At 36.7% G+C, this 27,629-nt stretch overlaps 1 protein-coding gene across 1 annotated transcript; it reads right to left on the bottom strand.

Moving 5' to 3' along the window:
- Positions 1-21,754, bottom strand: LOC140166600 (uncharacterized protein YqhO-like). The gene is made up of 12 exons (XM_072190102.1): positions 21,508-21,754; positions 12,747-12,897; positions 11,060-11,205; positions 9,455-9,590; positions 5,785-5,858; positions 5,288-5,435; positions 4,500-4,594; positions 3,798-3,945; positions 3,229-3,327; positions 1,886-2,047; positions 1,214-1,309; positions 1-413 (listed from the first exon to the last, which is right to left on the bottom strand). Exons 1-6 carry the CDS (start codon positions 21,646-21,648, stop codon positions 5,418-5,420), a joined length of 666 nt encoding a protein of 221 aa, XP_072046203.1. The 5' UTR covers positions 21,649-21,754; the 3' UTR covers positions 1-413; positions 1,214-1,309; positions 1,886-2,047; positions 3,229-3,327; positions 3,798-3,945; positions 4,500-4,594; positions 5,288-5,417.
- Between the last annotated feature and the right edge of the window lie 5,875 nt (positions 21,755-27,629).

Raw genomic sequence — 27,629 nt, 5'->3', positions numbered from 1 at the left:
TTCTGCAGCAGCGATCGAGTATAAATTCAGCTTTACTGTATAAACTAAATCATATTGCCTGCATATCGTGAAATCATACATACTGACAAATAGCAGACGACTACAAATCATCCACGACGCCTTGTATTAGTATTGACTACAGAGGACGACGTTATCGTAATCTATTTACAGTGTAAAGCCGTTTTTTCTTAATATAGTCACTATCCGGGTTTTATACGGATGGTTTATGGTAATCTAATACTAGACATTATGCGAAAATCGCAACGATATTATGAGATGACAATAATTTAGTTTGTTGCCGTCTGTTCTCCAGATGCCATTGCCATATCTGACGCCTCGTTTGCTTCATCTCCTGGTGGTAGAGGGTGTTTTTTGTACTCTCTCAAGAAGGCCAGAGTCCCGATTTTACCTTGCTGTACAAAATAACAAATACAATGTTAACATGGAACGTTTAACATGGTATAACAGAGGAGGTTGGGTGGTTGCAGGAATATTGCTATATTTGATTTTCTATTGTCACGTATAGACCAAATTAAATTAGACATGAAGACAAACATTGAAAATTATGTAAATAGTATGCTTCGACTATATTTACAAATACGTATATATAAATGCGCACGTGACCACTTCCGCGCTGCCATAACAGCTTGTAGATAGGAAGTCTCGAAGTGATTTTACATAGCGGGTAGTCTTTCTTTACATTTGACTGCAAAGGCGGTAAACAACGCCAGACAGTGCAGCAAAATTGTCTATTTGGTTCAACTTTGTGATTATATTGTAAACGTTTCCGTCGATAAATATTTTTTCCGTCGGCAAATACTTTCAAAATGTTGTTTTTGATAACATATCACAAATTCGGAAGCCCCCTTGGTGTAATAAGTTTTCTATTTAATAGTTTAATTTGATAATATTTAATCTAAAGAGTTCTTATCCTTTTCAATGGCACAAGGATTTGGTTACGCTTGCTAGTCTTGATATGTCATGCCCATGGGTCACGTGCGTATTTATAAATACGTATTTATAAATATAGTCGAAGCATACTGGTAAAAGGCAAAGAAAAGATAAGAGCAGATAAGGATTGTATTTAAATTGAATGTTCTTCTTAAAATGCCCATAGCACATTTATCCAGAAAGTGCACTTTATTGACATCAAATTGCTAAAAATTACATTTATAATGGTGCATTTAACAAACAAACAAACAAACCAATATACCTCAATGAGGTACTCCTTGTCCTTTTCTTGCATGGTGAAGTCGAGAGTTTTTAGATATTCGGTATTAATTCCGATTGTACGGAATTTGTCTTCTTCCTGTCAGCAGAAAAACAGTAATAGTAAGACCGCACACTACTAAACTAGAAAATATGGGGACGCTCTTTACTTCAAAGTATACGTGTAGTACGATTTCGGAGGATGATGAGAATTGCGCGAAATATCGGATTGTGTATTGATGTGCATTTAATGACCTCAACCAATATAAAGAATAATTCGCAAGTTTTCTGACCAATGTTTGGTAACTAAGAGCAGTTTTGACCCGATGACCTCTGGATGACCTTTGACCTTGAACTGTTTCAGTTGTTTTTAAATTTGCGTTTCTAAACATGGTATTTTGTTCTAAGCTGTCTTATATTGACCGATACATATAAGGCATTGACCCTGGAATGTGCATGAGGATTATGTGCTCGTTATTATTTTTGCAGAAGCTGCTTTGTAAATGAAAGCATGACATTTCTACAGCCACTCGTCCACCGATTTTTTGTTTTACAATTTCGGGGGAAAATGAAAACTGCTCAAACGGAATTTTTAACTAATGTAGGGTGTCTGAGGGTGGATGTGCCACTCAGAAGTTGGAATACGTCGTATAATATAATGAGTCATTTCAATTACCTTCAACTGATATCTGTTTGCATTGAGTGTCACGGTGTCAATGATATCTGACAGATATTCGAAATGGGTGCGAGGATATTCGGGGGCAGTTTCAAGTCGAAATTCTGTCAAGAGATCTTAGCCTTTTCGTTCTGCAGAAGAACTCAGGTCATCAAACGTGAGCTAAAAATATTAAATAATATTATTACATGTAATAATTTGAACTATAATGTGAGCAACTGAACATACTTTTATGAGTGGAAAATTTTCACATCCAGTCCTGGATACATTATCAGCCCTACTGATCTTCTGGCGGCAGAAGTTCAGTGACCTGTAAAACGGATGTTGTTGCATCTTTAACTAGTCCTCTTGCATCATGTGTATGTGTATTGAAACCATACCGCGGAAACATGGCATGTTGCCTACGGGGGTCGACGCTAACTCAGGTACCGCGTGAGCAAACTCAAAAATAGCGCATATAGCGCGAGAAACTTCGGTACCGGCGTCAGCTGAATTAAAGTATGCTTAGAGAGCACAGGCATGGAATATTCAAATATGTGTTATTAATCTAAGATTCAACAACTCCTCTTATACCTTTGTACAGGAGCCAACCGTTGTTAATCTGTGATGAATCCACACTTTTACTGTAGCGTATACGCGAACGCGAGCGAGACTATGCGTTACGCGAGAGCGCGTAAAATTCGCGATTCGTCATGCCTGGAACCTTTATGCGTATGCAAGCTTACAAGTTGAATTCAGTATTTTTCAGGTAGCGGCTAAACTTTGCCGTTTTATTAGTTTTATTGCTGATATTAACAGAGAAATCATCGAAGTTTTTGTAAGACTTAGTGACAATGAATGACATTTCCTCGTAAAATAATCGTGAAGTATACGATCTTTAGCTTCTTTTCGTTGTTGAAAGGATTCAATCATGTTTCACCGTTGTTCATCACCGTTTAACAACTCGCGTCCGGCGCGTCTGCGTGGTTTACTTCGCTCGGGCAGCTAAAGCTGCCCTCGCGAAGTAAACCACGCAGACGACGCGACCGCATCGTTGTTAAACGGTGACGTATAAAAATTGTGTATATCGTTTTATTTATACGTCCTAGCTGGGTGAAGACTTGAAGAGCTTTGAAGCTCTGCTCAAATTAATAACGATCGCGAGCTAATAAACGCATTGACGATGATTATAGGGGTGGAGTGAAATAGCATTTTTCTTTGTTTTTTATACCTCATGTGTTAGCTCGAATGTGATCAGCAAAAACTTACATTTTGTGGAAAAGTCTTGATGGCAATCGCACGTTATTGCTTTCAGCAAAGCTAATCTTAGGGCCTAATTGAATGTTTGGCGCAATTATTATTACCTTTTGAGTACAATCCACATCCAGTCTGCTGAATAGTTCTGCCGGGCTAGAGTATGTACCAAACAGACGACGTATGTCCTTTTTCATAGGTTCATTGGCCTTTAAATTAAGTATACACAGGAAATCAATGCTAAGTGACCAAGGCGGGTAACCATGATCAATTTTCTGCTTATGTGCATAGGTATTGATGTAGATATCTATATTTTTTATTTTTTATTTCCGACATTTTCACTTGGCGCACTTGTAATCCTATCCGTAAAATCAGCTGCCATACCCTCAGAATAACTACATATGATGCATTGGCTGCACTAAGATTATGCTGTAATAATTAATTACCTACATTGCACAACTGACCAAATTGCGCGTTCTTTATAAACACTGGTTTTAACCTATAGGATATGATTGTCATCCATCAAATTCTTAATTTTCATTACTGATATCATTCCCCTTTGCATTTATACTATCTTTACAGGAAGGTGGTTGTCTAAACTGGGTCCATTTGTCGAGAGCGTTATCTCGATATTGTACATTCTGGTAGGGTGAATTCAAATATGTTATTTGCTCTTTACCTCGTTCATTTTCTTGATGAAGTCATCTCTGGAAATAGGCGATTCATCGCCAGTGTCTAGATACATGATGAAGTTGTCCAGTGCTTCGCTGAGTTTGGTATGTTCCTCGGCTGTCTTTGTATACTCGGCTAGTCGAGTTTTACGCTTGCTTGATTTAGGTAAAGAACAACAGGAAGATCATCAATCCGTCCATTTAGAAACGGCGCACTGTTGATGTTGTATTAATGAATGTAATAATATATATTATATTTCAACTCCATATCCTGACTAAAAGCGCACATAGGCGACAAGTTACGTTATATTTGTTGCCCATATAAGCTGCCCTTTGGAAGACCGACTTGGAGTAAATATTCTGCGACACAGTCCTGGTCTTGTCATTCACTCCAGAGCTACAACCCTGGCGGAAATTCGTTGCCACACCATCACGTGCTGGTGTTAAAATCAAGCAATCACCAGAGCTAAATATGTGACAGTACCGCATGCACATTCAATTTAGACTCTCCCCTTTCCCAACCCGCATCTTACAATGCTGGGTGACTGAAATGTAGAAATGATGATGGGAAGGATGTTGGCCAATTAATGCTTTGGTGTGGCAACATTTTCCGCCAAGGTTGTCATTGGTTGTAGCTCTCGGTGGCTTGTAAACAAAAAAATAATAATAAAACAAAAACAAACAACAAAACAACCCAAAAATCTGCTTACTCTGCCAATTTAGTATGTGGAAGGTCCTGAGGCTTATCACCATCAGTCCGTTTCTCCAAATCAATCTTGAAAGTATCCCGCTGAAATGCTGAGTACTGAAATGAGAAAGGAGTTGATTTACTAATATTCTCTGCGCTTAGTCGTCGAATACCTGTATACTGATTACTGACGAATATAAGAAGTTTTTATATAAGAACTATAAACCAACAAAATGTCCCGTAAGATCATAAAAAGGGCAAAAACATGCTCCAAATTAATTTAAAGTCACAATTTGTAATTTTGTATTTCCCAGAGAAATGTCTGCTTGGCAACGGAGCTTCCTTCAGAAATTAGATCGTCAAAATACGTAACTTAAGTTTTATTGCCTCTCGTCTCTGTTCATGGTGACGCCTCGCTTTGTAGACGGGGAGCAATATAACTTAAGACACGTATTTGGCGATCTGATTTCTTTTTGAATAGTTTTCATATAAGTAGAATTTTTTTAGACTAGTTGTGTGAATTTACAAATAACAATCTACTATGAACAGTCCTGGTGATTATCATAAATATAAAAGAGACTTTCAAGCAGAATGTTAGCTAATGACCGAGCCATATAGAAAAGACATTGAAATGATGACATCATTACATAATGCAACAGCTAAGCTTGGACAACAAGAGTGGCAAGAACTAGGGGTAGACGTGGGTGCAACAACCTGATTCAGAGAGTCAACAAACTCGCGACACACATTAAGTACTGATTTAGATGTCGAAAACCTTTATTATGGAATAAAGAACACATCCATACATACCACCATGACACCGACAGTTTTTCCTCTGGGTGTCCCAAAGCGCTTTTCCAAGTCCCATTGATTAGCAAAGTCCTTCATTGGATGAGCTGGATCCTGAAATTTAAATTGTTTCAGAAATCCGTCTTCTTTTTCAGGGATAGGAACCAACCTAATAAAATATGAAGCAGTTGAAATAATATGACGATATTATTGTTGGTAGTGATAAAGAGGATAAATTCATTGATGTGATGTGGTGTTTACAACTAGAGAAGAATGAGCTTTGAATGAACTTTTAAAATCGTCATCATTGTCAAACTCGACATACATCAATATGATGTCACTTGAAAACATAGTTCTATTGTCAACAATATGATCTGAATGGCTTTCCGATGATTGTTCTAACACCAGCCAAAGTGAACGACACTACGATACGTTAACACTACCGTTAGGATATTTACGATAACTATAATATTAGATCTCCCAGTTCAAAACTCTTCGGCCTTGTGTTGATTGCTTACCGTCATACACCATGAGTGGATAGTTACGAAGAAGCCCACCATCAACAAATAGCCCGCGCTCGGTGTAAAGTATCCTGAAATAAATTTATAAATACAACAAATAAATCACGAAGGAAATAAGACGCAAAGTAAAGCAACAACCTAAATAAATGATATCGTCAGTCGCAACACAATCTGGTGTACGTGTAGGACAAAATAATGCGAAATTGAAGGATATGCTACGTGTACTATAGTCCATATGCCAGCCTCGAGGCAGTAAAGTAAAATCAAATATTATATTTTCTCAAAATTGCAAATTTTAGCAGAAACATGTTGTGCTAGTTGGATTCCTCGCGTCATTTAGTTTTCTATGCCTAATATCATTACGCCTAAATGTCATCAAATTCGATTGTCGTCGCATCACATAGTGGCGGATGTTGCTCATACGTCAGTATGTAAACCACAGGATATTGGAATTTTCCTGAGCTGTTGACAATTTAACATAGGTCAATGAATTAATAGCTTTCTTACTGCAGAATTTGATATTTAAAACCGTTGTGCCACATTTGATAAAAGAAAAAAGAAAAATTCTACAGATATTAAAATATCATGTCAACAAAAGACAATTTTAAAACGTGTAAGACATCCAATGGAACATTTTCAGAGGTGCTTCAGAAAACAACATTTACCTTTTATTTATTTTCATTAAAATGTTTTCTAGAGACAATTGTCACATTTTTCATGTCTCCTTTTGTGCCTATTTCAAACTTGATAACAACCCATCCGTCCTGCCTCCATGCACACAGAAGATTTAAATTTCAGTAGATCAATATTAACCAAAGACACTTGAAATGTGTACCATGTGTACGGTGACTAAAAAGTTTGTGAAAGAGAGGGATGAAACGTTATCAAGCTACTCCGATTCATAAAATAGTTAACAGTCTAAACGCAGGACAACCGATCTTTTGTTCTGCTTAGTCGCGCTAAAAGTCGATCGATACATGTTAAAGTCAACACAATTCCGAGATACACCTTTTTGCTATGAAATTTATTTTCTCGGTCAAATATAAAGCAATTTTTTTTTTTTTTTCAGTAATGTCAAATAAAAACATAGTGCTTGGATGAACATTTTTTTTTAAAATCCTGGTGTTAAAATTAAGCATCAAATTGTGTCTTTTAGTGTGATATTTTTTATTTTTATAGGCCTTTAGTTCTCCCGTGAGCTTTTTACAGAATTCATTTTTTAACTAATATAGTTTGCTAAAGAAAGATATTTCCCACCACTGTAAAGCACATCGTGTGGGTCTATATATTATAGTTTTGTCAGAATTTCCGTTTTATTTTCCCCTTTTCCCCTTCATGCTCCGAAAATGTCAAACCTTGTACTTTACCTCGAGAGCAACCAGCAGAAATAATCGATATTTCAATTGTTGTCAACCCAGGTCCCTTTTCCATTGAAAACCAGGATTGCCTGACCAGCGATTTGGTAGCCCAAATCCCCAATTCTGGTAAATGAGGTGGATTTTGGAAATTTGCTCCCGTGATAGCCTGCAATTTCAATTTATAGGGGCTATGGATTCCATGATTATGAAAACCATTTTGTCTGTTTGTTTGTTTATTTATTTACCTAGGATGAGGTCCACGGGTTTGTGTAGGCCTATTTGTCATAATTTAGCGCTATAGGACCTACTTTCTAAATGTATAGCTATAGCCGTGCTATATAAATATTATAAGGTACCGGTATGTAATATTATGTAGGCCTATGGGGCCTCAACACATTTTAACCATGACTTACAATGCAAGGCTCATTGTTACCATAAATGAGTTTTCCTTTAGGTCATTATAATAGGTTGTTATAAACTTCCGTGTTTAACCTTGTATTGTTTTGGCTGCTTCATTATGACTTTCGGTGGGTTTAAGCAATTTCAAACAAACACAAACAAAAGGCACTATACCGAAACACTAGGTAATTTCTTTGCTATATTGAAGTTCTGGCAAAACTGTATCCAGGCCGGGCACCCAGAGATATCGATCCACAATGCTAGTATTTCACGCGTGGATTTGAAATTTTTCAGCTGGTAGTCAAAAATTATGGAATCAAAACGGAAATTCTGACAAAACTATGATATATCGCTCACGGTGATGTGCGTTAGAAAGTTGGGAAAAATCCTTCTTTAGCGAACTATATTACTTTGAAAAGCTAAAAGGTTGATCCAAAAAAGGCTCGCGGGCAGAGTTGAAGCCTATCAAAATCGAAAATCTTACACTAAATGACTGAATTTCACGACTAAGTTTAACACTAAGATTTGAAAAAAAAATACAGTATCAAGCATTACAGTTTTTCCTGACATTTACTGAAAAAATTAAAACTATTGCTTTTCATTTGGCCGAGAAAAAAAATTTTACACTGAAAAGGTGTAACTCAAAATTTTGTTCATTTGAATACCAAATTCGATCGTTTGTATTGCCTTATTAAATGACTGAGTGAGCCTTGCAGAACAATAACAATCGGTTGTCCTGCGTTTAGACTGTTAAAATGCAAGAAAACCACCGGGGAGGGGGTGGTGGTGGCATTTTTCAAATACTTTAAACCACGCATGTAAACATCAATTTCTTACACAAAAAATGCAGAGTTGTAACAACGTGTAAAAGCAATGGTTATTATTGTCATCATAGTGGTTAATTTGTATTATGTAGAGGGTGTATTTTCAGTTAGGAGAGGATCACGTGTATGATCCTCTCCTGACTGAAAATTAACACTCTACAGTCGGAATACATTTAACTGGAAGTAAGGATGATCCATCAACATTCTGATGATACCTGATGAATGACCATGATAGGCAAAATCGTCGATATCGTCAAAGCTTTGGTTTTGTTCTTACTATTTTACTATAGTAGTATATTGTTGTATAAAAGAAAGTAAAATAAATTAGCAATTTGATAGGTGATGTTATATAACTCATATAACTTATCATTTAATTGGTCAATTATTATTGATTATTTTTGTCATTTTTGAAAAAAGGCAAAAAATGAACAAAAATATGAACTGTTCCATTCAACTCGGCAAAGCCTCGTTGAATAGAACAATACATATTTCACCTCATGAACATATGTGACGTGTCATGTCAAAAGGAGACACTTTTGGGCAGGTTATCAATTTTGAGGTTTTTACATATCTTAAATATAGAGATATTTTGCTCCACAACACCGTTTTCCCCAATGAAATCGCACATTCCCAAGCGAAGATATTGAGTTCGAAAGTTATGGTATTATAAAATTGGAAATTGAGATATCGGCCTTTTAAAATATTATTGACAATGTTGAGAGTAGGAATTACCTTGAAAAATGTCTCAAAAATACAAGATGCTAGTTATATTCCGGTCTGAAACTATCAGACAATATTTTTAACATTAATAACCTCACAAATTCGCAACAAACCCGAATTATGAAAATATCACCCACCGGTAGATTTTTGGCTATTTCTCCATTTACGATCCTGCCCAAAAGTGTCTCCTTTTGACATGACACGTCACATATCCTTACCATTGTACTCATAAACATGCAATATTTGTATATTGACCTGTTGGCATAATTCAAGTTATGTGGATGTAAGGAACTTAAAAGTTGCATAAAAGGGCGCGGGATTCAGTTTTTCTTTGTTATAATTATTTTGTAAGATTGAAATTCTCACCTGGAATGCTTACGGACATGCGCACAGCCATTTTGATGGACATGTCAGGGGTAGTTTTAACGTGGAATATAGCTCCATTCTGTCGTGTGACATCGGTTGCAGTTATCGCGAGTTCCTTTCCTGTTTTGTTATATAACTAAAAAATAACACATTTATTTATTGAATATATTGGCTATACATGACATACTGTCAATTGTATCATCACATAGGGACGTATCCCATATAAAATGATCCGTGTTACAGTGCCTTATACTACACTGCAAAAAATATTTTACTCAACACTGAGTAAAAAGGTCACAGCTCAACAGTTGAGTAAGAAATTACTCAAAATTGAGCTCATATAGGTCACAACTCAACAAGTGAGTGAAAAATTACCCAACATTGAGTAATAGAGCTCAATATTGAGTAATTTGAGATGTGACCTTTTTACTCTGTGTTGAGTAAAAAATGTAGATGAAACTTGTCCACATTCCAAGTGTATAGAAGGTGTGGACCAGATTAGGTCAACTTGTATTAATTCTGTGTATTAAGATTCTCGGACCCCATTCCAGCCACACAACTACCTATGGAATGAGCTTCTCTGTGATTGCACCAAAGTTATGGAACATTCTTCCTTCTCATATTAAAAACTCCGGCACAATTTACCAATTTAAAACTCATCTCAAAACTCATCTTTTCAACCAGGCTTACTGCTGAACTGCTCATGAACCATGTTATTTCACATTATTTCTGATTATGTACTCTATGATTGATTATTGTGTTTTAATGATCTCAGCATGTGTATATTTGGCTGATTTTAGTCGTTTTTAGCTTTAAGTGTAAATTGGCTCAGCATTATTGATGTTTGTGTATTATTATGATTGCTGGTTTTATATCCTGTTGTAGATTAAGATTTAATAATTGATATTATTTTGATGGGTTTTTATGCTTCTGTAGTTTTTAAGATGTTTGTAGTTAACGGTATTTTTCCTTTTGTGCAGCGCCTAGAGACCCTTTGTTTTCTGCGCTTTATAAATGTCCATTATTATTATTATTATTATTATCCAGAAGACACCCTGGAATACACAAGTGTTAATGGATTGATGTTGAAAAACACTTTCATCAGAGTCGTTCTTGTTTGGTTCTTTATTCATTGTCAATGCCACTGTACTAACACGTATATCATTAGTGGTGACGTCAGCAAAGCTTTTGGACCTTAGATGATCTTCAAGGACGCTCATTCCATACTTGAACTCTAAGGACCATTTCGCTGTTGTTAAGTCTCAAGGACTTCATCAACATTTACAGCAACTGTAAATTTTTAAATTTCATTTGTGTTTTCACCACCGTCGGAAGAAACTTCCATGATGAGCATGTGTTCACTTCTGGTAGTACCTGTGAATTTAAGGAGTTAGGCTTCATCTGAGGAGTATCCTGCCCATATCAAATATTTTTACAGTAATGTTTAGAAGGAACAAGCTTTCAAATGACACCAAATTCATTACCGTGCGACAAAGTAGCATACCTTGTTCTACGAAATTTTTGACCGCCCCTCGTACTTGATGTTTTGGAACATGTGTTAATGTGAAGTTGGACGCAATACTATATAGTTTGTATCATTATTACCTGCACAAATGTAGCATCTGAATCACCCATTTTTTGATGTATTGTGTTTCCTAGCCAGTCGGTGAACAAGTTAGCAGGGTGAAGTCCGAAATGGTTCAGGAAATTGCAAAAGTATTGAATGTATGAGCAACACCCACACCTTTGACCTGCCAACGAAATATAAATCGGTATTTTTAGGTTATTAAGATTATTTTACACTTTTGATTTCTTTGTTTGTTTTGTCTTGGCATACAAGAAATACACACTTCAGACTAACAATTGTCGTGGACATATAAACGTATTTAGTATCTCCTAAAACCATCCTAGATGGTATCGTTGTCACGTAGTGATTTCCACATACAGACGAATTGACCAGATTAGGCGTACTGTCCCTATATAAGCTGTTGAATTCGATGATGTCGCCACCTATAGTCAGTACACTACAATATGGTGGTTTATTTTTTTCTGGGTAGAATCACTGTGGGGCAGAATTCGCCGTAGAAGTGACGTAATTAATCGGACTAAATACCATAGCAATATATGAATACAAATTTTGAATATATCGCCTTGCACTACAACGGTTGTAAACGCGGTACATATGCATTGAACCATAGATGTCAAAGAAAGGCTGATCACTCGCACCTGCAAGATTAGTATCTTTGAAAAACAGCGGTATTGTATTCAATCTATGTTTGCTGACATCCACAGGTGATTAGTGCAATCAGCTTGTAGTGCAGGACGATCTACTCAAAAATTGCATTCATTTATTGCTATGTAGTTAATCCGATTATTACGTCACTTCTACGGTGAATAGAATGAGAAAACCAAAACTCATATCGAAAGGTTCTCTACATTTTAGTCGTGTTCACACAGTCGGACTTAAATCACTTATAACCGGACTTAAATTACGTCGGTAATAGTATCGGATATAAGTGGCAGTGTGAATGAGAGTTATATCCGACGTAATGTGCTTTAAATCCGACAATTTAAAGCCGAAGATGAGCAGGGTTAACAGCTGTTAAGACCGATCGAAACGTTACGTCCGGTAATAGTAATTACGTGTGGACAGCACTTTTGGGCTGTCGAATATAACTGTGAGTATATCACTCGCGCAAAATTTTAAGGAGAGTAATTTTCTGCGTGATATCATCATGGCTGCAGCTGCAAATGTTAATATAAATAAACGCAACAGAGGGGTCAATTGGAATGACAAGGAAACATTGAATGGTGATTAAATGCTTTCTGCAGGACCGGATTTACCATTGGGCCAGATGGGCCCGGACCCAGGGCCCCAAAAATTGCCCTATGCATCTTCCTTTTTAGCCCCCAAACTCCATGTATTGGGCCAAAATAGGGTAAAATTGCCAAATTTTATGCGTTTCGCAATGGTCCATTATGTAGCAAAATTCACTTTCATTTGGGGCTAAAATAGTCTGAAATTTAAATTTGTCGCGCGCGCTTCATATGCAAATGTCCTAATAAAATCTATGCTCGTTTCCCTCTAAATTGTAATGCTCCCGCCGACACCGTCGATCTTATACCTAAACCAAAACTTGACCACTTCAGTCAAGTTCAGTACACATGCCTTCCTCATGGTGAGTTTGGGGCCTCCAAATTTTGGCCTGGCCCAGGGCCCCCAAAAAGGTAAATCCGGCCCTGGTTTCTGTTACAATTAGCTCTGATTTTCCTTAATTTGATTGGCCTATACCTATAGCAAGCCGTTCCAGGTTCATTTTCATCATGATGTGCTCTATCTCGTTTGCTGTGTACCCAAGTGCTGCCAGTGTGGCGGTAATAGAACCACCACTGGTTCCTGCAAATCGAGTAATCCTCTGCAGAATGCCGAGTTCTTCAAAAACCTGGTAGGAGAAAAAGAGAAAAAAACCAAAAACAATGAAATTTTGTATGCTACCATGTGGCCATAGAGCCAGCGCGATCAGTATTTATCGACGTGTGATTTCCACCGGATTTTGGTGTATGTGAAAGGAATAATAGTAATACTGGGCTATATATACAGTATGTACCACGAAATGTTGTAAGTGTTCAAATTAATTATGTAAAAGTATGTTGTGAGCTTTTCAGATTCCTTCATGGAACACAATATGTGTCCTCACTGCAGTATTACGAGTAGCTTAATCTGACTCAAGGCCAAAATACCTTTTCCCACATTCACTTCAGAATGCACAACAAAACACACTGATTAATTAAGTTAACAATATCGAAGTATTTTATTCAAAAAAAAGTAACAATCATTGTGTGAGTCATTAAATTTACGTATCTAGCAGCCTTCTTGTTCTTGATTGTAAAGTTCATGTCCTCAATGTTCTTGATGTATATCCTGATTCACTTGTCCAGCAAAGATCAATATTCAGCGAAGTTCACTGAAGACTTTTATATCCTCGCACGGTTGACCATCTCCAAAATAGTGCTATTTTTACCTATCACACAATTTCTTCAGGAAACTGACCTGTGTTTCCACTTATAATGACAGACGTGTTGTTTCATAGACTCAGCAAGTCGACAGAAGAATATATTCCTTTCTTGGAGGACCTACGCACTTTGACGTATTCTAGATCTTCTCCGATATCATTTGTGGCGTAAGTCTAAGCTTAAGATAGACCGCCAATTGTATTGTAAGCAGCGTCAAGTTGTTAAACATATGATTAATGATGCCAAGACAAGTTACTATTCTGCTTCTGTTGATATGTGTGATGGTGACCAAAAGAGTCTGTATAGTGTAGTAAATAATCTGTTGCATAAGAACAAGGAGTCAGTACTTCTAAGTAGCTCATCTGATCTTGTTCTTGCTAATAGGTTTTCTGAGTATTTTGTTGACAAGATTGAAAACATCCGTAGTAGTTTTAGCAAATATTGTGATGTGCCAAATGATGATTCTTGTGTTCATGTTACCCGTATTACAAATTTTGAACCAGCCACCGAGGAAGAGGTGACAAAAATTCTCATTAAGTCACCATCTAGTACATGTGAATTGGACCCTCTACCGACGTGGCTAATTAAAGAGTGTGCTAATGATATTATTCCATTCTTGACATGTATCGTTAACAAATCTCTTGTCTCAGGTACTTTTCCAAGTGAGCTCAAGCTTGCTTACATCCGCCCTCTTATGACGAAATCAGGTCTTGACAAACAGGATTTGAAGAACTATAGACCTGTTGCTAATTTGAGTTTCCTTGGGAAACTGATTGAACGTGTTGTTAATGCTCGCCTATGGTGTATCATTACTCAATACAACTTGCAAGACCCCTTTCAGTCTGCGTATAGACCGAATCATAGCATTGAAACTGCTTTAACAAGAGTTCATAATGACATTCTTCGTGAAATGGACAATGGGAGAATTACAGCACTGGTTTTACTCGATCTCAGCGCTGCCTTTGATACCGTCGATCATAGTATTTTGTTATCTAGACTCGAAGCTGACATTTTTTATCAAAGGGACAGCGCTGAGATGGTGTGAATCCTATCTTGAGGACAGAGCTCAGTGTGTCCGTGTAGGCGAATCATCTTCGAATACTGTACACCTGAACTATTCTGTGCCTCAGGGTTCAGTGCTAGGCCCGCAGTGGTTTGTCATATATACTTCCCCTCTTCGCAATATAATCCTGAAACATGGACTTGAATACCAAGTATATGCAGATGACACCCAATTGTACTCTGCTTTTGACCCAAACCAAGAGGCTGCCAACAACTGTATTTCTCGAATGGAAGCATGTGTTGAAGATATTTGTCATTGGATGAAAGACAACTACCTGAAACTTAATGACAATAAAACGGAGTTCATACTCATTGGTTCTAAACATACTCTCAGTAAGATTACCATACCACACATAGAAATTGGTGATTCAACTATTGCTCCCGTTTCACAAGTTCGCAATCTTGGTGTTATTATGAACAGTACAATGACTCTGGTTCCTCATATCTCATCTGTTATTAAATCTGCCTCTTTTCAACTCAGAAACCTTGGCAAGATTCGAAGATACCTCAGCCCACAAGCCACAGAACAATTGGTCCATGCTTTTGTATCATCTCGCTTGGACATGGGTAATGCCATTCTGTTTGGACTTTCAAAAGATCAGATTCACAGACTGCAACGCAAACAAAATACCGCTGCTAGACTGGTCACCCGCACAAAACCTTCTGAACACATCTCTCCTGTTTTGTTTGACTTACACTGGCTCCCTGTTAACTTCCGGCTTAAATACAAACTTATGTTGCTCGCTTACCGTGTTGTCAATGGAATTGCTCCCCATCATATATGAACTTATTGACTTTTACAACCCTTCTCGCCCCGGTCTCCGTTCTGCAAATAAAACTCTCCTTGTTCAACCTAAATCATCTCGGTCATGGGGTGATCGCGCCTTCTCTGTGGCAGCCCCTCGCATATGGAACAGTCTTCCCAATTTTATTCGCAGTTGCTCGTCAATCGAGTCATTCAAATCCTCACTCAAGAAATATTTTTTCGAGCTTGCTTATGAGCTGGATTAATTTGTAGTTTACTTTGTTATTTTTAATTCATGTATCTTGAAATGTTCTATTGTTGATTGCATTTGTTCCTTGTTTCCATTTTTCCTGCTGGTATTTTTTGTTTTTGCTCTGTATGCGCCACGAGCGTTTATTGCGGATCTGCGCGCTTTACAAGTGTACATATTATTATTATTATTATTATTTTATTTTTATTTATTTTATTTATTACACTTTATCACTGGTGTATACAATAATTATAATATAACATCAAAATATTATTGCACATGAATATTCAAAAGTACATACAAAAAAGAAGAAGTATAGATAAAATTGTCCACCAGTGAAAGGCAAGGACTAACAGGTGCAAAGCACCTCTAGGACAGTCCCACCAAGGATCAAAACAATATGGACACACCCTCCCCCCAACGTAAAAATTAAAAAAAAAATATATTTGAAAAAAAAAAAAAAAATAAAATAAAACCTACACAAGCCTACAACCAGAACACTGGCAACATGTAACCCAAGAGCATGTGTTGTAAGGATCAAAACTCTCCTCTAGTTTGTTCTTGTACCACTCAGAGAGCTGGCTCTTAAAAGAGGACATGTTGACAGTGGATCTAATTGTGAGAGGAAGTTGATTCCACAGGGGAACGATACGGTTGAAAAACGATGCCCTGTGCCCGGCCCTGTGAGATTCGGTTTTGCATCGTTTGGGAATCAACAATAGGGGGTCAGCAGATAATCTGGTGGTGGGACGGTCCTTGAGGGTGGAGTTAAAAACGACAAAATGGTTAAGATTAAGGTCATAAAGTTCCATTTTGCATTTAAAAAAGAATGTGAGATCAAGGATTTCACGTCTAAAAGACAAAGGAAGGAGGTTTAATTTAGTTAACCTCTCACGATAGTCTAAATCAGGGTAATGTAGAGTATAGTTTGTTGCTCTCCTCTGGATGCCTTCAATTAATCGAAGATTACGTTTTGATGTACCACTCCAGAGAGAGCTGGCATACTCCACATCACTCCTGACCAGTGCAGTAAAAAGTGTCCTTTCGGGAGCATTAAAACCTACTGCACGTTTTATCATACCCAACTTTTTATTGCACTTGTTGACAACACGTCTAACATGGTCATTCCATACAAGACTAGATGAAATATCAATACTGTTATATTGTTATTCATACGATAAAACGATATCACTGGATAGTTGTACATTGACCACATTAGATATGTCTGGTTCGCAATATCCTTTCTTTGAAGGCATACGGACTGTATAGTAAGCACACTATTACTAGAATAATTGTGTTCACATTTTCTTATATTATACTAAACAAAAAGTCCCATTCTATTAATAGCCAATTACTTCATTCACAATATGATGTAATCTGGGAAATTCCTAAGAATAACTATAAACATTAACCTTTCATATTACATCACTTCCTGTGGGTTTTTCCCAACATGATGTCATTTTCACTTTGCAATCTCAGGGGAATTCCCAACTATCCAAAATTAGAAACGATTCAATTTCTTGTTGCTCAACTTGATGCATGAGAGGGGAATCCCTAAAATGTCTCATGAAATAGATTTTAATGGTACACAAAGATAAATAATCAAATTAAATTCCTCAGGGCACATCACAGCAGTGTGACGCTATTAGTTCATGTGTGTGTGGTTGATTCGTTATGTATTGACAGGAGGGTGAGTGCTCATATGGCATGGGTCAGTGTCACTCCCTCTTTTGAGCACCATATTTTACACATGCGTAAGCGGGATTGTGATGAAATGTGGAATGGGGATCATGTTAGGGATTAAATCAAAACTCGATCGGTGGTTGACCGCCGTTTCCGGGCGGTTCCGTCCGGTTTGAGCCGGTTTCTATTGTTCTAAACAATGGAACGCGGTTCAACCGCCGGTCATCCAGCGGTCGATTTCTGATTTCATCCCTTATATATCATTACACGTCATTTCGTGGACATATCCTTAAAACTTTTTAATGCAGATTTTTAAAATTGACAGCTAGAATTTCTACTGGTGTATTCATACCATATGTCACTATTGACCAGTTGACAAAAGGTGGACTTGGGTCTGTATGAACATACCATGCCCGGGTAAATTTCTAGTGTGTGACTCTTGTCTACGTTAGTCTTGGTTTCTGCTCCCACAGCAAAATCAGTATCAGTATATGTGACGCGATCAAGCAAAATCAGTCGGAACTCGGCAATATTGATTTTGAGATATAGCCAAACAAAGCGAATATTTCCTTTTGTTTCCTCTTGTTTTGGAAACACTTTAATTGCTAATGTCTTTGGAACTGGTTGTCCAATTTCAATGGGTTTTTCTGCAAAAGCAGCTTTGTAAATGCTATTTAGTAGCCTATAAGAAACTGAAAATTTAATATTTCCGAGTTCCGACTGGTTCTGCTTGATCGCATCACATATAATTATAATTTTTGCAGCAAGCTATGTTCACTACAAGTTTTACTATGATATGGACTCTGGTTTATCATGGTTATATGTTGCTGTTGGTATTTGTAATTGCTTCCTGGCACTAAAAAAACTTTATGAAGTGAAAATATTAAGTAAATATAAAATAGGTTACACATATCAGTGCTCTATGAGTACATGGTTGAGTAAGACCAAGACTAAACGCAATGAGTGACCAGATATTCATGCCCTCAGGCAGTTTATCCCTGTCCTGGTATTAACTTCTTGCATATGGAGTAGGATTCGTCACGATTTAAGGTGGTATTGGAGGCATTTCTAGAAATAAGGAAATGCTTTGAGAATGTTTTAAGCAGATCAATTGAGTTGGGTAAAGTACACTGAGCAATATGCATTTTGTTGAAGCAAATCGGACATACGGTTTCCATAATACATCAAATTATATTTTCTTTGTATCGTATTGTTTATATCAATAATCAGTATAGTTAATGAGCTAAAAGGACTGTAAACGCTCATTAATATGTAATTTTTGCCAATATTTTGCTAAAAACCAATGCATAAATGTTCATGGTACTTTTATTTATATTTTATACTGAAACTTGGTCTTATGTATTATATAGAGAAGCCGCCACCTTATTTACATATTTGCATAATTAATTAGCTCATTAATTATGCAAATATGCATATAAAGAATTAAGGTTAAAAAATACTAAGAAAAAGAATAAATCTTAATTAGAAATTGTCCGTTTTACCATGTTTTGTCCGTTTTACAAGAAGTATAATAATAATAATAATAATAATAATAATAATAATAATAATAATAAATAATAATAATAATAATAATAATAATAATAATAATAATAATAATAATAATAATAATAATAATAATAATAAATAAATAAACAGGTTTTTGCTATATCGCCCAATACCCGAAGGCTTCTATAGGCGCTATAAAACAATAATAATAATTCAATAAAGAACTAAAGTTGAAAGTAAAGTGACTCCTCGTCGGGAAGTAGTCAAATCATCTAACACCTCGGGACCAGTAGTTTTGACTACTTCCCCTCAAAACATGTTGTACTACATGTACCGCACTTTTTACACGTTTATTTGATTGAAAACAACAACAGACACACATTTCTTGATTTTTTCCTTGTATTTTATTCACTTTTTCAATTATTTCAATTTTATTTTTCTGATTACATGAAAACCTGTTTTCAGTTTTTGACCTTCGTTTCCGCGAAATTCGTCTGTTTTCCGTATCACGGTAAACGTATGGCTCTAGATTATTGGTGTACGTGCAAAAGTATAATAGTTTAAGTATCTTGGTATCGCGGAAATGACCTTGGCTTTGGGTATTGTATTGCTATTCGTGATAAAAGAATACATTTATGCAAAGTTATCTTATATTTTACTAAATTTTATTTCACGGTATGATATTGATAAATTTTCGTCGCACACCTTATTTTGTTTATGTCAAATTAAAATGTGTGCATGTTGTAGCTAAAATAGATACAAGATTAAGGTGATTAAAAGGGGGAAAGCACCTTTGACCACCTTAATCGAAAGTAAAACCGACCATCTAACATTGAGGTAGTGAATGGACTTTACCATGTATTCTTGTTCCCAAGCTCGGTGATTTGGATAGTTGCACTCATGCAAGCTGCAAATGTTCATTCAAGGACAGACTCGTATCCTATTCCAAATTAATTGATGATTGCATAGCCAGAAATAGTAATGCAAAGTATTGTTAGTTTTGATCGTTTGAAAGGGTACTGGCAGGTTCCACTCACAGCCCGTGACAAAGAGATTTCTGCATCTTGTACACCATTTTTGGTATAAAGTTACCAGTACGAAGTTATGCCATTCAGTTTGACAAATGCGACTGGAACTTCCAAAAAGAAGCTTGTAATATTGATGTAGTAAGATCTGTTATTTGTATGATTTATTGTGTCCATGCATTGTCCATGCATGCTGTACTTTAGAAATAAACTGTTTTTGTTAACTTAATATACAAATAAACATCTCAAAAAAAGTAACTAGCCCCCCTTAAAAATAACCATTATTCAAAAGGGACTATTGTACTACAAATCTGTAAAATGCGTTGGAAGCAGAAACTATTTATGCGCATTTTGACACCTCATTTGATACGATAGCCCAGAAAACAATAAAACACCGGCCAATTTAATGTAGTGATTTGGTCCAGATTTGAAAGTTGCACTTACATACAATACAAAACACTCAGATATCATTACACAGATTTCCTTCCATTATAGTGAATACAAAATCAATACAATTTACTGCAACTTTCAAAATCATGGGTTACATTGATTTAAATGTATACTGTGGCGTCAAATCTTAATCACTTGCTCAAATGTGGTGTCAAAATGTGCGGAAATAAATTCTGCTTCCACCGCATTTTACAGATTTGTAATTCAATCGCCCGTTTTTGAATAATGGTCATTATTTAAGGGGAGTTAGTTACTTTTTTTGAGATGTTTAGTGTGTTTGTTGTGCATTCTGAAGTGATTTTGGGTAAAAGTGTTTTTAGCCTTGGGTCGTTTCGACCCGTGCAAATATAAACATACGAGCGTATAGGCAGGCCATATTACTTTGCAGTGAATACATCAAAATGATTCATTACCTAAATATCACCTTTAAAAACATCTTTAGAAGTAGTAAAATGGACTTTTTAGCTTTGTGTCTCGTGGTCCTCAGTGTTCGAAGTCATATCCGTATGTCGATTTCATATTTATGCAGTCATCAAAGGGGGTCTTGGACCTACCCTCCTTAAGCCATTCACCTTGATTCACCCTTCAAAAATTATTTTTAGGCAAAGATTCACCTGTCGTCCATAAATATTAGTTCAAGATTCACCACAAGAAAAAGTTATTAGGTCAAGATTCACCTGATTTGTAAGTGCTGGTTCTATGTAAAAGCATATATATAATTTTAAAAAATAGTCAAAGATTCACCTTTGCAATTATTTGTTTGGTTGAAGATTCACGGCATCTGCAAACTCACTGGGTCTAGATTAAAGCCAAGAATTCTCCGCGTTGCAGAAATTCCGCGAAAATCGCGAATTCGGAGGTAAAGCGGAAAACGCATTTCTGAGAAAAAATAAGCAAAAATGACCCAGAAAAAGAAATAAAATGCAATTGAAAAGAAATAAATAAAATACTAAATGAAATGGGTCTTCAAAATTCATCAAAATAAAGTAAAATCCGTCATAGATTTACCGTACAACGCCTGTCCTACCTCCCATTGCAGCCATGATACCCAATCACCCATCCAAACTTTGCAACATCGCAATGATTCTTGTGAAATTTTATAATGTCAGGAATGTGCTAAAATTACAAAGCGGAGAAAAGCAGAATTTAGCATTTGTAAAGCAGAAAATTCTTGGCTTTAGTCTAGATTCACCCTATGGTTTTGTCCAGTAAGTTAAAGATTAGACGCTGAAGTCTTGAGGAGGGTAGGGTCCAGATTCCCTTTGACGGCTGCATTAGTATAACATAACACAACACAACACTATATAATTATACACACCTTTAAAGTTCCAACTTGTCCAATACATTTTGCACCACCTCCGTTAAATACCAAGTTTTCAAACGGGTAGTCATGTTTATCATCTGAAAGCTCGCTCTTCTCTTCATCCGTGCAGATGTTCTTGGTGTTAACATTACCCATGATTAAGTAACGACTATGATTTAAATACTTGACTTTAAAACAATTATACACGCACCAACGGGTAGTATGCCACAGTTGTTTGAAACATGGAGGCTAAAATGAAACTGATCGAGTCATTCAGGTGTTGCATACATTTTTTACGCTTGACCCGGCACACCAAAAAGTTAATAAAGGAAAGTCACGTGTAAGCGCCTTCCTGAGAAAGTGTGAGTTCTATTTCAGGGGGTGTATTGCATATTGAACAGCGCCTTCGATTCGAAGACCGACTAAAAAGAATACAAACTAGACTTAGCTGTGGTCTAACCCACGAACACAGCCGTGTTGTGACCCCTAATGACCTTTGACCCCAAAATATATGAAAACGCTCATAGACATTGGCTAATGCCAATGCATGGGTGCACGTGGCACCACTTTGCTATGTTACTTGTGGTAGAAGGGCATTTTGAAGGTTTTTCGTCTCAGACCGGAAGTGACCCCTTAATGACATTTGACCCCAAATAAAAAATACCACATATGAATTGGGTAACCACAATTCATGTGTGAACATACCATTACTGTCCTATGTTTTTCTTATCAAATAAAAAAAATTTGAAGGTTTTTCGTTTTATACCGGAAGTGGCCCTTAATGACCTTTGACCCCAAATCTGTGAGGACCCCATAGACACTGGGTAATAACAATGCATGTGTGCAAGTGGTGTCACTGTCCTACGTAATTTGTGGGAGAAGAAGCATTTTAAAGGTGTTTCGTTTTGTACCGGAAGTGACCCCTTAATGACCTTTGACCCTAAATAAAAAAATACCACATATTCACAGGGTAACTAAAATTTATTTGTGAACATACCGTTACTGTCCTATGTTTTTCTTCGCAAATAAAAATATTTGAAGGTTTTTCGTTTTATACCGGAAGTGACCCCTTAATGACCTTTGACCCCAAATCTGTGAGGACCCCATAGATACTGGCTAATAACAATGCATGTGTGCAAGTGGCGGCACTGTCCTACGTAATCTGTGAGAGAAGAAGCATTTTGAGTTTACAAATTCCCTCAAACAAAAAAATATCACATATACATTAGGTTAACATAATTCATATGTGCACATACCGTCACTCTCCTATGTTTTTCTAAGCTAATAAATTTTTTTGAAGGAACTTGGCTTTATACCGGAAGTGACCCCTTAATGACCTTTGACCTCAAATCTGTGTATGATTTATAGACACTGGGTGATAACAATGCATGTGTGTAAGTGGCGTTACTGTCCTGTGAAATTTGTGGGAGAAGTAGCATTTTGAGTTGAAATCACATTTTTGACCCCCGTGACCCCTGCGTGACCTTTGACCCCACGAGTTTCATGTGACATGTAGGGGCACGGTCAATGATCATTGTGCCAAAGTAAGGTCAAAATCGATGAATGCATGTAAATGCTAGAGCAAATGTAATGGTCGGCAGAAGAAAGAAAGAAGACTAGACTTAGCTGTGGTCTAAGACCACGAACACAGCAGTGTTGTAACCCCTTAATGATCTTTGACACCAAATCTACGAAAACCCCACAGGCATTGCCTTATGTCAATGCATATGTGCACATAGTATCATTCTGCCATGTTATTTGTGACATAAGGGATATTTTGAATGTTTTTCGTCTTGGACCGGAAGTGACCCCTTAATGACCTTTGACCCCAAATAAAAAAATACCACATATACATTAGGTAAGCATAATTCATGTGTGTACATACCGTCAATCTCCGATGTTTTTCTTTGCTAATAAAATGTTTTGAAGGAATTTGGTTTTATACCGGAAGTGAACCCTTAATGACCTTCGACCTCAAATCTTTGTATGATTCATAGACACTGGGTAATAACAATGTATGTGTGCAAGTTGCGTCACCGTCCTACGTAATTTGTGGGAGAAGTAGCATTTTAAAGCTATTTCGTTTTATACCGGAAGTGACCCCTTAATGACCTTTGATCTCAAACAAAAAAATACCACATATACATAAGGTAAACATAATTCATGTGTGCACATACCGCCACTCTCCTATGTTTTTCTTAGCTTATAAAACAAATTTTAAGGAATTTGGTTTTATACCGGAAGTGACCCCTTAATGACCTTTGACCTCAAATCTGTGTATGATTCATAAACACTGGGTAATAGCAATGCATGTGTGCAAGTTGCGTCACCGTCCTATGTAATTTGTGGGAGAAGTAGCATTTTGAAAGTATTTCGTTTTATACCGGAAGTGACCCCTTAATGACCTTTGACCCCAAATAAAAAATACCACATATACATTTGGTTAACATAATTCATGTGTGCACATACCGTCACTCTCCTATGTTTTTCTTAGCTAATAAAATTTTTGAAGGAATTTGGTTTTATACCGGAAGTGACCCCTTAATGACCTTTGACCTCAAATCTGTGTATGATTTACAGACATTGGGTAATAACATTTCATGTGTGCAAGTGGCGTTACTGTCTTACGAAATGTGACTAACGTCACGGCTGTGTAAAGATCATGTAAGAAAAAAGACACAGCGGTGACTAACGTCACGGCTGTGTAATGCTTCACCGTCAGGTATCAAACTAAGGCTATAGGGGCTATCAAGCGAGTGAAAGACAACGGTGCACCTGTATGCCATGTGGTTACTGGAAATGGATTATTGCATTCATCCGTAAGTTTCTAGTATATGAAAACCAGATTTAGAGCTGATTGTATGTAGTAAAACACGGTGCTCTACATTTCTGTTTGATCTTATAAATTAATTAATTGGTAATAATAACAGCAATGTATTTTAAACTAATAAAAAAGAAACGCGAGGCACACTGTCATCGCCCCGATATCTTCATGGCAGAAATCGCCATGGTAGGTTGAATCCACAGACACGCATGGCCATTTTGTTCCGACATGTTAAGGGCCGGGGTAAGGGCAAACTTAAAGTACGGTAACTAGAGAGAGAAAGCGACGAGGAATCCCAAATCAGAGCGCCAGGTAATGACTGGGTCACTAAGTGCAAATGTGCATTTATTTTGGAAGATTCATGTTTGTTTTAATTTCTGGGGCGTTTTTTCCGAAATTTGATATTTTGGTGATATTTCAAGAAGGCGACATGCCAAAGACAAATCTTTTTGCACATATTTTGTTATTGCTAATATAACTCTTTTCTGCATACCTACGTTACAATTTGTTTTCGTGATTTAGTAATATTATAAATTTTGTGACTGCATTTTGGCGTTTTCGATGCGTTTTTAAGCTTACCGGGATTTAATGTTGATATCTGGTCCTGCTCCTTTTATAATTTTACTTTGATCGTCGGCTTTTATAAATAACAGAGTGTAGATTGGCTCTGAATAAGTATCGTAGTCCTCTCAGTGGGTTTTTCATGATATAATTACTTTGAATTCCATGTAACAACCCAAAATTTACCCGTGATTTCAGGGTTCACGGCTGCTTTCGGAATAGCAGACTCAAAAAAGTGCACGCGAGCGGCGACCATGGTTTTATACTTCCCGCATTGATGATTGCGTCTACGCCTAATAATATACTTCTTTGTATAATGTTGACTGTATCAAGGTATACAAAGAATTGGTTACATGTCAATGACCTTTATATATTTATGACTTCAGGGATAGACCCTTTGTGCGCCTTTCGTGCTCTTCTATTATGTAGAATCTTTACCCGCAGACATGTGCCCGTAGCATAAACGTTAGAGGTTAATATATTTCTTTGACATCTAGTAGGCTCTGTGGTTCTGTGGTCGATCTGTCTAAGGCGTTGTGATTTCTTCGTTGCTGTTCTGAGCGTCGCTTGTTCGAAACCGTGCGTCCATCATTTTTCTCATGCTGCTTTATTTTTCTAGCGTAGGGCCTAGAAAAACTAATTTATAATTTCTTTTTGTATTAATTATTTATTTATTTATTTATTTATTTATTTATTTATTTATTTATTTATTTATTTATTTATTTATTTATTTATTTTTCGATTGATTATTTGATGATTGAGTGAGCAGATTTATCGATTGCTACTTTCGTTGTGGGACTTCTATTTGAATGACATCGTACATTAGTATTGATTTATTCCGTTAAGCATTATCAAGAATTAATATCACAGGTTATAGGAAGTTGGTTTAGTTGTACTATCCGTTGCTTCAGAACTGAAAGGTGCCGGGTTCGATTTCCACATATGCCGGAACGACTCGGAAAATTACTGCAGTAAGTTTATTTGGCGCGCGATCTCAGTTACTACGGTGCTCTACATTTCTGTTTGATCTTATAAATTAATTAATTGGTAATAATAACAGCAATGTATTTTAAACTAATAAAAAAGAAACGCGAGGCACACTGTCATCGCCCGATATCTTCATGGCAGAAATCGCCATGGTAGGTTGAATCCACAGACACGCATGGCCATTTTGTTCCGACATGTTAAGGGCCGGGGTAAGGGCAAACTTAAAGTACGGTAACTAGAGAGAGAAAGCGACGAGGAATCCCAAATCAGAGCGCCAGGTAATGACTGGGTCACTAAGTGCAAATGTGCATTTATTTTGGAAGATTCATGTTTGTTTTAATTTCTGGGGCGTTTTTTTCCGAAATTTGATATTTTGGTGATATTTCAAGAAGGCGACATGCCAAAGACAAATCTTTTTGCACATATTTTGTTATTGCTAATATAACTCTTTTCTGCATACCTACGTTACAATTTGTTTTCGTGATTTAGTAATATTATAAATTTTGTGACTGCATTTTGGCGTTTTCGATGCGTTTTTAAGCTTACCGGGATTTAATGTTGATATCTGGTCCTGCTCCTTTTATAATTTTACTTTGATCGTCGGCTTTTATAAATAACAGAGTGTAGATTGGCTCTGAATAAGTATCGTAGTCCTCTCAGTGGGTTTTTCATGATATAATTACTTTGAATTCCATGTAACAACCCAAAATTTACCCGTGATTTCAGGGTTCACGGCTGCTTTCGGAATAGCAGACTCAAAAAAGTGCACGCGAGCGGCGACCATGGTTTTATACTTCCCGCATTGATGATTGCGTCTACGCCTAATAATATACTTCTTTGTATAATATTGACTGTATCAAGGTATACAAAGAATTGGTTACATGTAAATGACCTTTATATATTTATGACTTCAGGGATAGACCCTTTGTGCGCCTTTCGTGCTCTTCTATTATGTAGAATCTTTACCCGCAGACATGTGCCCGTAGCATAAACGTTAGAGGTTAATATATTTCTTTGACATCTAGTAGGCTCTGTGGTTCTGTGGTCGATCTGTCTAAGGCGTTGTGATTTCTTCGTTGCTGTTCTGAGGATCGCTTTTTCGAATCTGTCCGTCATTTTTCTTACGCTGCTTTCTTTTTCCAGCGTAGGGCCTAGAAAAACTAATTTATAATTTCTTTTGTATTAATTATTTATTTATTTATTTATTTATTTATTTATTTATTTATTTATTTATTTATTTATTTATTTATTTATTTATTTTTCGATTGATTATTTGATGATTGAGTGAGCAGATTTATCGATTGCTACTTTCGTTGTGGGACTTCTATTTGAATGACATCGTACATTAGTATTGATTTATTCCGTTAAGCATTATCAAGAATTAATATCACAGGTTATAGGAAGTTGGTTTAGTTGTACTATCCGTTGCTTCAGAACTGAAAGGTGCCGGGTTCGATTTCCACATATGCCGGAACGACTCGGAAAATTACTGCAGTAAGTTTATTTGGCGCGCGATCTCAGTTACTCATTTTCTGATGGCTGTGGCTCTTACATTCACCCTCTCTCTGGAATCCAAACCACGGTTCGCTCTTTACACCTCCCTTAAATAGTTTTGAGATGCATAATGGGCCGATGGACATCCGACTAAGGCTATTGAGAATAGCCTAGTGACTGACCTCTGTAGATGTCAGTGAGCATTTAGTATACGTCATGACGTCATCTGCTTTTAGACTGCCTCCACCAGTGGCCTACGCTGCGATATAGT

The sequence above is a fragment of the Amphiura filiformis genome, chromosome 12 (genome assembly GCF_039555335.1).
Source record: "Amphiura filiformis chromosome 12, Afil_fr2py, whole genome shotgun sequence".
Classification (NCBI taxonomy): domain Eukaryota; kingdom Metazoa; phylum Echinodermata; class Ophiuroidea; order Amphilepidida; family Amphiuridae; genus Amphiura; species Amphiura filiformis.
Note: the sequence above shows the minus strand (reverse complement) of the source record. Positions and strands in the feature narration are given on the sequence as shown.